This window comes from Dipteris shenzhenensis, chromosome 1 (genome assembly GCF_047967505.1).
Source record: "Dipteris shenzhenensis isolate YYH24624 ecotype China chromosome 1, Dip_SZ_1.0, whole genome shotgun sequence".
Taxonomy (NCBI): Eukaryota; Viridiplantae; Streptophyta; class Polypodiopsida; order Gleicheniales; family Dipteridaceae; genus Dipteris; species Dipteris shenzhenensis.
Window position 1 is genome coordinate 31,668,024 of NC_141596.1, and position 14,162 is coordinate 31,682,185.

Below are 14,162 nucleotides of genomic sequence, written 5' to 3' on the forward strand. Positions count from 1 at the left end.
TTTGTTGCTTTGCACATTCAATTAACTTACCGATGACTTCCAAGTCCTTGACAAATGTAATAAGGACAAATTGATAATGCTTATTAATAGAATCCAAGACTGAATAAGTGACAAAAATCCTCTTAACTCCACTGGTGTGATTCTTCTTCAGACACCCTGTTGAGGACAGCAAGGCCCAAAAAAATATCGCATGGCAACTTATTCAAAACATCCATGCTTTCAAAATGTGCTCCTACTGTAGATACTATCCATAGCATCTTTTTATCTAATGGTCCTTTAAATTCAATGGCGCTAATAGCGTGAGGTGATCATATTTGTCACTAGAATAAGCAATGGTGTAGGTCTCTTCATCTTGCTTAATGCATTTTTAATCCACTCTTCAGACCATCTACTTATTTTGTTAGATTTGTTTTCTGTAATTACATAAGCAGATATGACAACATCCAAAATTTGCTTGTTATTACCCCCAACAACTGTACTAAAATGTGCTGCAACTGCTCCTTGGAGAAGAACCTGGTCTACTTTGATCTTCCTTGTAGCATCTTCCATATCTATCAATTGCTCTGCCTTCTTTGACTTTCTTCATTATCTTATCTTGTAATTCTTGAATGTTGTCATCAGATAGTCCCTCCAAACAACAGAACAAGGTTCCACAAATAGGAGCTGTATGTGTGCTTGCCTGACCTTTGCAAAGTCCTCTCCCTCTTTGATCACATCTTTTTCTTTTTTGTCTTCTTTCAGTGGTTTAATTTTCCCCAATGTGTTAGGGAGTTGGCTAGCTATGTACATTTTGGATATTGTCATCCACTTTTCGAAGATATCGTCTAAGGACATGATCATGTGGATGTCATGTTCAAATGTGAACTTGTCAAGGCTCATCTTTGTCATCTCAATGAAATTCTATCATCATCACATGACAAAATTATTGAGAATTCTTGATGCATTAGATTATTTAAGATAAAAGCAAGCCATAAACATATATATCTTAACAAATTATAAATAATCACATCCCATAGATCACTATGATCACATTCTTTTGTTGGCCTGGTTGGCTTTGCGAAAGCTTCCCATTATTTCCTAGCATGTGCCAGCTGATCCAAGCACGGGGACCTTTTCATAGTTTTAGCATGTACAATGTTTGTTGTCCACTGCGAGCATTGAACTAGCTCCATATTTGAATAGTTCATTATTATTCTAGCTCATTGAAACCTATTAACATTGATTAAAAAATGAATAGTGCATTTCACAGGAACATATCGAACATTTCAACCAAGGAAATAATATTCAAAAAAATGAAAGATTATTAGTGTACATGTACAAAGCTTTTATAGCTTCAGGGACTGACTTAATGTCTTGAAGTCTTTTAACCGCTTCGGATAGAAATCTTTCCACCGCATTCAGGCTTTTGCACCTACCATGAATTCCATCTCATCCTTTCCCAAGGTCTTAGTATTTGGTGGCATCGTGTCAAGGGGCTCTATCAATGGTGGACCAAGAGGCAAGTCCTCTTTATCTTACTCTTCTTTCGCTTTGGCACTTTTCAATCTGTTTTTATCTTTTGATTCTCTATGTTTTGCTGCACAGCTTTGAACCCTGTTATTATGTCTACCATGCAATTGATTCCACAATCACCTCCCATCCAAGATTTTTCACAAGTTTTAGTTTTCAAAAGTATGGAAATAGATTTCAAACATCAATTTTAAATTGAAATTTTCATTTTTAAATTTCACTCTCATATTTCAAACTTTACTTTTACATCTTAAATCGACCTAAGGTCGATTTACAAGTTTTATATTTCAAAATTTGAATTTGGATTTCAAACTTTAATTTAAATTAATTTTCAAATTCGATTTTCATATTTCAAACCTTCTTTCATATCCCATATTTCAAATTTATGAGGGAGAGAGAGGTTCATACTTCAAACTTCACTTCCACAGTTCAAATTTCAAATGTGACTTTGACATCTCGAGAGGAACATAGAGCTTACTTGGAGGATATTGGAACACTGGTAAAACTTTAGTTTCAAGATGTCTTCAAGGTAAGCTTGCAAGCCTTCTCTTTGTCGTAGATCTTGGTAGGTTCTACACTTGCAAAAATTGGATCATACATGTTTAATCACCAAAAACTTGATGTTTATATCTATCTGATATGCACAGGGAGAGATGAAGAAGCGAATGGAAAATTGAGAAAGAAGGAGAGATCATGAAAGATGAGCACAAGTAATCCTTTTCTGACAAGAAAATGGTTTTTCTTTGTTTTGAGAGGGAAATTCTTGAATACCGTTGTTGAGAGATTTCAATCTAGCCTTAGGGAGAGAGAGAATGAAAGACTTCATTTTGAAACTTAGTCTTCATTGATTGGCTACACCGGATCATGCATTGACCCTCGTGAGGAAAAAGAAAAAAACGGATGATCATGGCTAATCAATGGCCCCAATTGTTGAAAAGATGGAGAAGCACTCTAAAGTTTTAGCAGCAAAACAAGTTTTTTGCTTTTGAAGCTTGGGATAAGCTTGGCCCAAAGGAGTTGCCAAAGGTTCAAATGTTTCAATGGTGTGACACTATCATTTTCAATCAAATTAGAAGGAAGAATATGCATTCTGAACTAAAGTCAATCAAGCTAAGTACTTGCTTAGTACAAGGACCTATATGGACTTGTATCCAAATAATAGATAGATTCCTTCACAGGGAAGCCACAAGAATGCAAGTCAAAAGAATGAGGAGGTCCCCCGGGAAGAAGTAGAGGTTATTGAGAAAAAGGCCCTAAAAGGCCAAAAAAGTGATGCCTCGAGAAAACAAGGAGAAGAAAGTGAGATTTCAAGGCAAAGGGGTAAATAACAGCAACACCTTTGAGGTTCTTAGAGACGCTCAAAAGACTCGAAAGAGGAAGACATGGAAGAGTTTATCCCCAACTCAATAGTTTTTTGAAGAGCACCTCCATAAGGCCGACAAGACTAACATGGAGAATGAAGGTCCACAAATTATTTTGGTAAAGAGCAAAAGGAGTAGTCAAGTAGAGAAGAAGGCCATTCAATAGGGTTAAAACACACCAAAGCATAGGGTGGGATTAAAGGCGGTGACCAACCTCCAGACTCGAGAAAAGAGAAGACTTTCAAAAGGTTTTGTGGTAAAAAACAAATCCTGGTTTATTTCAAGAAGAAGAGAAATAAGAACAATTATAGATATTAAGGATAATTTTTTCTTTCTTGAGCATAAATGTGCAAGGGTTATAAAATGATACTTTTGAAGAGATGGTTGAAGGGGTTAGACATCAAAACCAATTTCTTAGCCTTGCAAAAACTGGAAGTACGGGGTGAGAAATTCAGGTTTGCAATTGAAGAAGGAAGAGCACGCCACCTAGAAAGCTACATTGGCGTGCCTTAAGTACAAATGGGATAGGAATAGAGTTTCTGCATGTTGAACTATCCTGTGAGATCTTCTTGATTTATTATGGGATGCTTCCCCTTTCAAACACAAACATTCTCAATGGGGATTTTAATATGGTAGAGAATGTAGGAAAGATAGATGGCATGGACTTGGGAATGTCTTAAGAGGGAGTGAACTAACCGTGTGAACGCCCAAATTTTTCTCTCTATCGTGATTGAATAGAGAATTAGCGAATTCATTTAGAGTTGTATTGGGAGGTGAAATGTTCTAGCTCTACTAAGCCAAGCGGAGGATGTTTCAAACAGTAAGCATATGAGACCTCCAATGCGGGTAGCGAGGCAGAGAGTTTGCCACATGGAGTGCAGTCTCACCTGTGATATGAGAGCAGATAAGTGGATAGCCAAGAAGAGGGAGGAGCCACAGGCTCCTCCAGAAGCGCAGTGAGATGCTACAGAGCCCCCAATTAGCTGGGTATATGCCAACAAATTGTAGTAAGCCCATCAGCTTCCCCAGAGAGGCTTGTTTTTCTAGAGATCGTCGCTGAAGCTGGGTACAATCCCCGAAGGATTCAGGAATGGATCCTATCAAGATCGGGAAGATTGGCAAGGGCTTTCGAAATTGCCCCCACTAGTGAGTTGAAGGCGAGGGATAGGTCTTGAGGCAAAGGAACCTTCGACGTCTCCTTCGACATCATGCTCTTGGGCTCCAATCCCTTCCGTCTATCCATCTTCTACTCCAGTATCCAATCCCGCATCCGAACAGACCTGGCACGATAATACCACAATGAGCATTGTAGGAATGATGAGGGGGCAATCCCTCTATTCCCAATGCGATCTCTCTCCTGCCAAACCTTGTTGCATGGATGACCTTAGTGCAGAGGAGGAGGTAATGCGTGATGGATTCGTCATCACAGGAGCGCATGAGGCGATCACATAATTCTCCGTGCAAATTCTCTCGACTCGACCTTGCAGGGTCCATAGCAAGAGGACGAGAGGATTGCGAAATGGCCTCTTGATCAAGAGTCCAAGCGGGAATCCTTCGGAGGTACACCCTTGTGGATCGCTGCTCTGCCTCTGCCTCCAAGCAAGCGACGGATTCTTAAACCAACTAACAACACTAACAATAGCATGCCTCCAAGCAAGCGACCGATTCTTAAACGGACTAACAACACACAGTAGCAGGAGATTCACAGGAAATTACAGATTACTCTGCAAGAAGTTTCTTTAGCACGAATCACAAGCATTCCCCTGGAAAAGCTTACCCAGACAATTTGATTAAGAGGAGGTGAGTATTGGCCTTAGGAGGAGATTGACAGAAAGCCCTACACGACTCTGCTCTGCATCCCTTTCCTCACCCTCACCCTCGTACTTACTAAAAATCTTTCCTACGACCCAAATCACAATCTTGCCACCAACCACCCCATATTCAGTGTGGCGCATGCTAAGGGTCTATTTTTGCCTACAAGCAGCCTAATCCTCATTCCCTCCTGAAATGAAATCTATGCTAGTGTTCACGTTGTTGACGACATCTTCCCAATCCTTCGTCCTCACATAACCGCACCCAACATAACATTTCTGAGTATAGCTATCCAACAAAATTCGGGAAAGAACAAAAAAAGCAATGGAAAGGACAAAAAAGAGACGTACCTAGGCCTTTGGTCTTGGGATTTCTGAGACAAAGCCTTTGGTTTTGAAATTTCTAAGCATCTGGAGTTTGGAGCGACACTTTCTTGTTGCTGCACTTTCTCCCACAAATTCTTCTTACACTATTCTTCACAATGCATGAATCACAACGAGTTGCGCTCTAGCTTAAAAGTTGGAACGTTTACATAGATTTTTCATCAAAAGCACATGTATGCTTTTTGTTTTTCATATGATTTTACCCGAGAGTTTTTACGCAAAAAGCAAACGGCTCCTCATACACTCATTTAAATCAAAAAGCAAAGCTTTCCCAATCCACACCATTAGATCTTCAGAAAATCAACGTATGAAATCGATTTTACCCAAGAGTTTTTATGCAAAAAGCAAACGGCTCCTCATACACTCATTTAAATCAAAAAGCAAAGCTGTCCCAATCCACACCATTAGATCTTGAGAAAATCAAAGTACAGCTTTCCCAATCCACACCATTAGATCTTGAGAAAATCAACGTATGAAATTGAGACAAGTGGCTTCGTGAGAGCTCTTGAAAGCCAAACATCCCTTTAGGCTGCCTGCCGTAAAAAGGAAACAAATCATACAAAAAAGCATAAAGAACAAAAAGTCAATAATTCAGATGAAGCACATCAAGTTATCGCAATCAGGATACTATAACCAATTCCATACTCTAAACCAAGAGCAGGGAAATAACCAAGAGCAGGGATATAACGATCAGGACAACAAACAATTGGTAGTTGATCCTCTGAGACAGTCTACAACTCACAGCTACACCGAATATAAACAAGTGCTCCCCTACATGATAGCCTTCAAGAACCACAGCAACTAACAAGCCAACTACATTCTGGTTTATCTTGCCTGCTATTAAAGCACCAAACAACCACACCAACCCGAAGGCATTCAACCACCAATTGTAATGCAGCAAAAATACCATCCGAACACATTCAGCCTAACCAATGCCTCGATTTCTTTCTTCCCATCCAAATAACATCTTCCCAAACAAATGGAAGCACACGGACATCCTTTTCAAAACCCAAAAAGGTTCTTACTAGCTCACCCGATGAGCAGCTGGAGGATTAAAAGAGAGAGAAACCAATCACAGAAGCAGACACCCAAGATGCTTTCATAATCAAAACAAGATTAGTCGGGTCTTCAAACTTTCAAAATAAAACATGCTACAGAGAAATTTTGCTTCCCGATTTTAAATACTCATATCAGAGATATTCCAATAATGGTAACTCAATTGTTTTAAGTAACATGCAGAGAAAAGGTACTATGCTCCTCGCCCTACAAATTAGGTTGAGAACAAATTTCCACTGATACCTTTGACATGTTACCCAGATATAGATTTGGTAACTGCTGGTCAGCATTTTGTAGCTGCTCCAAAATAAAGTTTCTGCCCAACAACTCATACAAGAGTAGAATGAATTTACTTTCCCAAATTCACTTCAGTGAGGTGCCGAGATCATACAGAGATGCCAAGAGGATATGTATCTGAACCTGCTAACAATCAATATAAGGGAAACTGCATTATGCAAGGTAAAGGTCTTCATGGATTATACACTGACATCAGAGAAGAATTTAACAGTTGAAACGTATTCTAACAAGATATCAGGTCTGACACTGATTAGGGACCCACTTTTGCTTTAGACAAGGCCTGTACATACATAATTAAGGGGACCAAAGCTTCCTCAGAACAATCAATTCTTGACCTGTTTTTGATTGAAATACAGAAATGGGGACACATTCTTTCCAGAAACAAAAAATGGTAGTGCGAGGGGTGTAGAAGCTTGGAGGGATCGAAAGAGAGGAGGAAAGGGGAATTTGCGGGGGGAAGGGGGAGGGGGGGGGGGATACACAACCTGCAGCACTTTCTTCACATGGGATGCCTTAATTCATCCTCAAATTTTAAAATAGATGCTCAGAACTCAAATTGTATGCCCAGAAGAACGAAAGACTACTTGCACAAACATGCCAAAAATTTTGCATGAGTATCCTTTTCTATTCTTCTCAAACAGCCTTTTCTCTGGATAAGTTATACCTTCTTTATCTAACACGCAAGACTAGTCAAAGGGAAAAATTCGCAAGACATTTGATTCTGAGTAAGTCTCATAAAAACATTAAGATACCCAAAGAAAGAGAGAGCTAAAGACAACCACCTCCATGCACATTGTTCACATACAAAAGTAAGAAAAATAGATTACGTTCTAGAGCAGCAGAATCCGATAAATATAAGACCAAGAAAATCCAATGGTGGAAATCCTCCACGCATTGAACTTGCCCTTGTGAAGAGTCAGATTACATCCAAAGCACAGTGGGTCCATTTGCACAAATATCAGAAAGGATCCCCATGCGAAATTTGAAAACTTCCAATGGAGCTGAAACATTGTGTCAGAGCATACCTCAGGAAAACAAAGCCAATTTAAGACTAGGAGGGATAGGAAACATGTAAGAAAGCCTAAGCCTTGATTAGGGGATTCTTGCCACCCGCATGTCTAAAGAGGCTATGGCCAATTCAACTCTTCAATATCAAGTTAACATAGCTTTTGGACGACTGGCTAACTTTTAAAACAAATATCATCTACCATACGGATGGTAACGCGCATTGCTCCCACCACCATAACCACGACTGCTACCACCATAGCCCCCGCTGTAGTTATAGCCATAGCCAGATCCAGAGCCGTAGCTAGGGTAGTTGTAGCCCAATCCCCCATAACCATCATCAATATCACCATAGCCATAGGGGCCTCCATACCCACCACCATACCCATAAGTACCACCATAAGCATAACCACCTGGCCTTCCTCCACCCCTGCTATAATAACCACCTCCGCCCCCATAATAAGCATCACCACTGTTATAGGCTCCGTAGCCTCCCACATTGGCACCATACCCACCACCCCCTCTGCCTGCAGTATAGGCACCACCACCACCACCACCGTATGCAGCTGGAGGTTCTGGATTCTGTCGCTTAGGTTCTGCTTTCTTGATCTCCACCTGAAAAGAGGAAAATTTCAAAAGTTGGTAATTTCCTAACCCAAGAGGCAAAGCACAACCAAGGTTGCGGCATCTAAGTTGGAAATACAAGGTTTTACCTGCTTTCCACCAAGCTCCTGCATAGTGCCTTGTGCCAGAATATCTTCTACCACTTGCTCGCTGTCAAATGTCACAAAACCAAAACCCCGAGAACGGCCGGTGCTGTGATCTTGCATAATTTGGTACTCAACGATCTTTCCAAACTTGGAAAAATGGCTTTTTAGCTCCTCTGCACAGTGCGGTAATGGATGAGTCGATAAAAGGACCGAGTGAGAATTCAGTGACGCGTAACGAAATGAACTCATGTTACCTTCTGTGGTGGAGGTCGTGAGGCCTCCAACGAAAATCTTCTTCGTCTTTGGTCCTTTAACTGCAGCCATCTTTTCACGCGGCACAGTCCGCTTACACTCGACCTAAAAAATCCAGTACAAGATCGGTCAAAATAGAATCCTCCCAGAAACCCTAAATGCGAGAGCGCCAAAGGAGTTCACAAAAGGCGTGTACCGTTCTGCCGTCGATGACGTGGTTGTCTTTTAAGACCTTGTCACAAACAGATGGCTCTGCGAACGTGACAAACCCAAAGCCCCTAGGATGGCCCGTAGTCTTATTTTTCATGATGACAGAGTCCGTGATCTCTCCATATTTTTTGAAATGATTTAGTAGCATATCTGCACAAAGCAAGACAGAAAGCTCAGGACACTTGAAATTGAAAACCAAAAGCAAGTAAACAAGAACGAAGAAAGAGCAGTCGATGAAAGAAAGCTAAATACCGGTTGTGGTTTCCCATGTCAGGCCGCCGATGAAAATCTTACCCCTGCAACAGGAAAGAAGGAAACAGGTTCAATTCCAGCTTGGATAATTCCAACAGAAAGACACCACACAAACACAGCCTGCACCCGAGCACTAACCCTGCAGGGCTCGCGCTTTTATCCGCAGCAGCGTCCGCGGAGTCCTTAGCTGCATTGTCTTCCTGATTAGCACCTGCATCCGAGAGAGCAGCTGCCTCTGTATCGCCGTTCTGCACAGCATCTGGTCCTGTCTTTTGCCCCTCCTCGGCGGCCTCTGTGAACGCCTCATCCCCGTCTGCAGCCTCTTCTTCCTCCTCGTCCTCCTCTTCTTCTTCCTCGACCTCCTCCGCGTCGGGGTCGGCCTCTTCGTCAACTTCCTCGTCGGCGTCCTCCTCTTCGTCCTCGGCCTCGTCCTCCGGAGCTCCAGCGTCGTGCTGCACAACGACGAGGTCCTCTTTCTCGTCCTCGACTTCGATCATGACGATTTCAGGGGGGGGAGGCTGCTCTTTCTTGGAGGAGGCGGCCTTCTTACCCTTAGCGGGAGGCATGGCTGGAGGCAAAACAAAAAACAGAGATGGTGAAATTGAGAGAATAAAACTGTGCAAACAGCTTAAGCTCTCAAAAACGGCGGCCCTTCCTAGTTTTCAATCAAGAAAGGGTTAAGTTTGAACCGCCTAACAAACCCCAATCCCCCCCCCCCTCTCTATTCACATTCCCTTTGGGTCCAGCTTCCTCCTGGCTTCAATGTTTTTTACTCTCAGGCTCGATTCCCATTCGCCGTTCCACCCGTTCCTTGGCCACCACTTTTCGTGGTTCCTTCGCGTGGCGGATCCTGTCTGCTTTATACACCGCCAAAGAGTGCCCACGTACAACCTTACATGTGGGTGAGTGCCCCACGTACAGCCCTACATGCGGGTGCCACTAGCTGCCCATCATGGGCTTTAAAAACTAGATTTGCGAAAGGCAGTCTTTCCATCATGGAGCAACTAACTACTAACTCGAAATTGACGCTGAATGCTTCTATTTTATCAATTGTTTAAGGAAAAAAGAGAATGAGTAAAAAAGTAGACATGAGACGTGACACAGGGTCCGTTAGGACCTGATCCTCCCTGCAAATGTCAGGGGTGGTGATTTATTATTGAATTTGTGATGTCCGTATTTTGGAAGCTAAAGTCCAACAAATACATGAATAAGGTGATACAATAACTGATCCTCGTTGCAATTTTTACAATATTGTCACATGGACTACAACCATATGAATAAAGGTGTAGTCATCCTTCAATCTTGCATCCATCTTGGATTTCCTTGCTCCCTCGCATCAATAACATGCATTAAACGAGAGGAATGTTGTAAGAATTCAGATTAAAAACATGAAATTTTGAATGGACCAGTAATTAAAAATACTTATATTATAATATATAGTATATAATTATTATAACCACACATAGTGTGGGCGGGGAGGTGGTGCGCTTCCTTCCCCAAGGAGTTATAATCCGAGGGAGCGGGCCCTTCCCTGGGTGCCAAGATAACGTCGAGAATATAACCGTCGAGAGTATTAGCACCGAGGATAAGTCTCGCGAATGGATAAGAAACTGGCATATTACCTGAATGTCAATAGTCATAATCGTAGTCGAACGCTGAGAGGATATATCCGAAAAACTTGCCAATGTGACCTTGAGAGGATGTACGTGTGTCCTTGAGCAGGATGATTCCAACATTCTCAGATCGTTCAATAGACTCTGGACAGCACAAAAAGACAACTATCATTAGAGGAAGTTTGATGAAGAGCACATAACATTCTCACTCTCCACTTCGTCAATGTTACGTGCCTCTTGAACCAACCTCATGAAATTGGGAGTTTGATCATTGTAGTAAGTCGAGCTTTTACACTTGTGAGAGGAGAGCATAAGGACATCGCGAGGCTCTCCAAAGCTTCACATGCCAATAAGCCCAAACTTGCAAATCAAGTAGACCGTCTCTTCAAATCGAATAGGTTTGAAACATTTACATAGTCTTTTTATTGTGAAAAGCACCTACATGCTGCTTTAGTCAAAAGCTTAGCTTTTACATCAAACTAAATCAAGGGCATAAGATGAAACCAGATCAACAAACTAAATCAAGGGCATAAGATGAAACCAGATCAAGGGCTTAGATCCATGACACATGGCTCAAGGGGGTGTGAGAAAACCCAAACATCTCCCTAGGCTGCATGCCGTAAAAATTGGGTGCCCACCCATGACACCCCCCTTTGCACACCACCCAACGATGGTTTTGTAATTTGCAGGACCCTAAACACATATGTGCTTCGTAGATATGTGTTTAGCTTATCAAACTAAATCAAGGGCATAAGATGAAACGAGATCAACAAACTAAATCAAGGGCATAAGATGAAACTAGATCAAGGGCTTAGATCCATGACACATGGCTCAAGGGGGTGTGAGAAAACCCAAACATCTTCCTAGGCTGCCTTCCATAAAAATTGGGTGCCCACCCACGACACCCCCCTTTACACACCACCCAACGATGGTTTTGTAATTTGCGGGACCGTGAACACATATGTGCTTGGCAGATTTGAAGGGTACCCATCATTGGGCAACCAACCTTTGTTACCCACGGAAGGGCTTGGGCATGGAGTCCACATAGTACTAGAAGGTTTGGTCATGAGCAATGTGCATGTAACGAATGCCCACCCATCGTTAAAAAGCTCGCCTCCTATTGGTTCAATTGACCACCCAGCATGGGCGCCTCTCAATGTGTGAACAACCTCACACTCCCAACGGACAAAAGTGATTAGAGCCTACTGGCAAACAATGTGTGCACAACTAATCTATTTTTCTTGAGCGACTTGGACTGTCAAACAATAAAAATTAGAAGATGGGCACCTACAAGTTGCCACCTAAGCCAGACATCCGCTTGTGTATGGAAGGCAAAGAAGCCACCCACCAATCCAAGCTGGCAGATAGCTATTGGACCAACAAACAAATTTGTGAAAATAGGAAGATGTTTGTGAATCCTATTTGAGTCAAAATCTATCTCCTCAACCCACAAGCAACACCTTTATGGAAGGGAAGGCATCTTTATGTGAGATAAGGGATGGTAGGGGTGGCATGGTCATATCCTTATTTGAGTCGAAATCTATCACCATTGTGTACTATATGGGGGGGATAGCATCATGTCATAAGGGGGGTGGGTAGGGGCAACATGGTCATCAGCCTTGGCCTTGTGGACAATGATGGGGTTATGAACCTACTCTCACCCCATCAATGTGTGGTAAGCCTAATATACAGTGTCCCAAGATGTAAATCTTCCTAAGGGCTTTTGTTTTTAACATAACAAGCCACCTATTTAACACTCATCACCTTGCCCTAAAGCTATTTGAGCTCACCTAGAGCTAAAGGGCATGCACAAAGCCTATGTTATAGCCTAGCTCACTATGCATCTCTCTCTCTCTCTCTCTCTCTCTCTCTCTCTCTCTCTCTCTCTCTCTCTCTCTCTCTCTCTCTCCCCCCTTGTATTAGATAAACATGGTAGATCTCTACAAAGAGCATATGGAAATGTGTGGGAGCACCGAGCTAGTTATTGCTAATGACATGCATTAGTGCGAGGCAAAAGGACAACATACATGCCATGCAAACAATGGCCAAATGTGGGTGGACTATCTACTCATCTCACATACAAGTTGGAAATCTTCAAGTCTCCACTGTACAGTGTCAAACGATATTTTGATGGTATGGGGACCCCAATTCAGCAAGATGCCATCTAATTAGGAGGAAAATATAGGTGTCATATATTATATTTGATCTATTCAAAGGATGCATCTTATGCCCAACTCGTAGACCAATTGAGCTCCTCTCCAAGAAAGGTGGCAGACTTTTATAGACACTTTGAGAAAGTGTACCAAATAATGCTTCACCACCACAAGGCAAGGCATAAAATCATGGGGTGAGGCTTTCCTATGTAACAAATAACTTAACGAGGAGTGGAAGGAAGAAGGTTCAAGAAGGCAAAAGGTCAAGGATGCAATAGCAGACCTAGGTGAAGTTTAGTTGGCAAAGCAAAGTATGCACTGGAGGAAAAGAACGCAACTACGAGGTGACATCAAGAGTGAAATAGACCATTCACCTTTCTAGTGCTAGGGGGGTTCTAGAAATCGAATAAGAGGCAGTCCCATGGAGATATAAGAGATATTAGCTTGGGTCAAATGTGTGCACATACAAGGGCACTTTATGAGATATTAGCATGGGTCAATACAAGGGTAAACAATGAGGTCAAATGTGTGCACATGCAAATGCAACTGTCACTCCCCCAATTGGTTCCTAAATTTAAAGACTGCAACGCCCTTCAAAGTGGTTTTGCCCTTCCTGAGAAAGGCAAGAGAGAAATGAACAATAAAAAAGAAGTGCTACATCGGGAAAAAAATATTGCAATGCCCTTCAAAAATGATCCAAAACATCCTAAGTAGAAGGATGCCTTCTAAATTACCCTTCAAAATGAAATTCTAGGCTAACCCTTCAAATTTCAGGCATGCTGCCAACTGCTCCTATAGCCTTCTGATCTCAAGGTCCTATAGCCAGTTGCCCCCTGGTTAGCCACCATCTCTGTTGTGCCTATAGCCACCATGACTTTGCTCACTGCCCTTTGTCGACTACAGAGGCACCAACAGATGTATCAGACGTGGTGCTGAATACAAGCTTAGCAAAGGTGGCTTGAAGCATGAAATCCAGAGAGCATGTCACAGGTGAAGACTTCGATAAGTTACACGATAGCTAGAGGACTAATCAATTATTAGCCGATTCTTTAGATTCGACAATGACCTCATTCTGACATTAGATTAAGAGAATCCTAAAGAAAATTAAAGTGTGGTGCCTACGTTCTACAAACAGATCTACTACGACATCTAACTTCTTTGTTGAACATGTCCCTGTAGACAAGTTTTGGGGGGAAATTCAATTAATTAGCTTGCCCGCCCCTTTACACATTAAGCTAAGTTATGAGAATGCCATTCAAACGATGGGCTTCGGTAAAAAATTGTATAATACATCACCCTTAATGTCAGAATACTTTATCTAAGTAGATTCTCCAGCACACGTTATCACATTTGAGGGGAAAGCCAAAAAGCAAAAGCAAACTACAAAGGAATGCATGAACTTTACAATCCGAATGATCACAAGTCCAAGTAACTCGTGAAAGAAACAATAGCTATCATACATGGCTTTAGAACCTGGAAAAGGAAACTTCCTTTTTCAATCTCTTTTTGGTGCACCTTGCATCCGATCCAACTCCCCTCAAGGAAACGC

General features: G+C 42.0%; 1 protein-coding gene across 1 annotated transcript; it reads right to left on the bottom strand.

Annotated features, from left to right (window-relative positions):
* Window positions 1-7,114: 7,114 nt before the first annotated feature.
* LOC147905702 (uncharacterized) lies at window positions 7,115-9,538 on the bottom strand. Its single transcript, XM_087374167.1, has 6 exons — window positions 8,986-9,538; window positions 8,848-8,891; window positions 8,582-8,745; window positions 8,388-8,490; window positions 8,137-8,306; window positions 7,115-8,038 (listed from the first exon to the last, which is right to left on the bottom strand). Exons 1-6 carry the CDS (start codon window positions 9,411-9,413, stop codon window positions 7,619-7,621), a joined length of 1,329 nt encoding a protein of 442 aa, XP_087230293.1. The 5' UTR covers window positions 9,414-9,538; the 3' UTR covers window positions 7,115-7,618.
* Window positions 9,539-14,162: the final 4,624 nt, after the last annotated feature.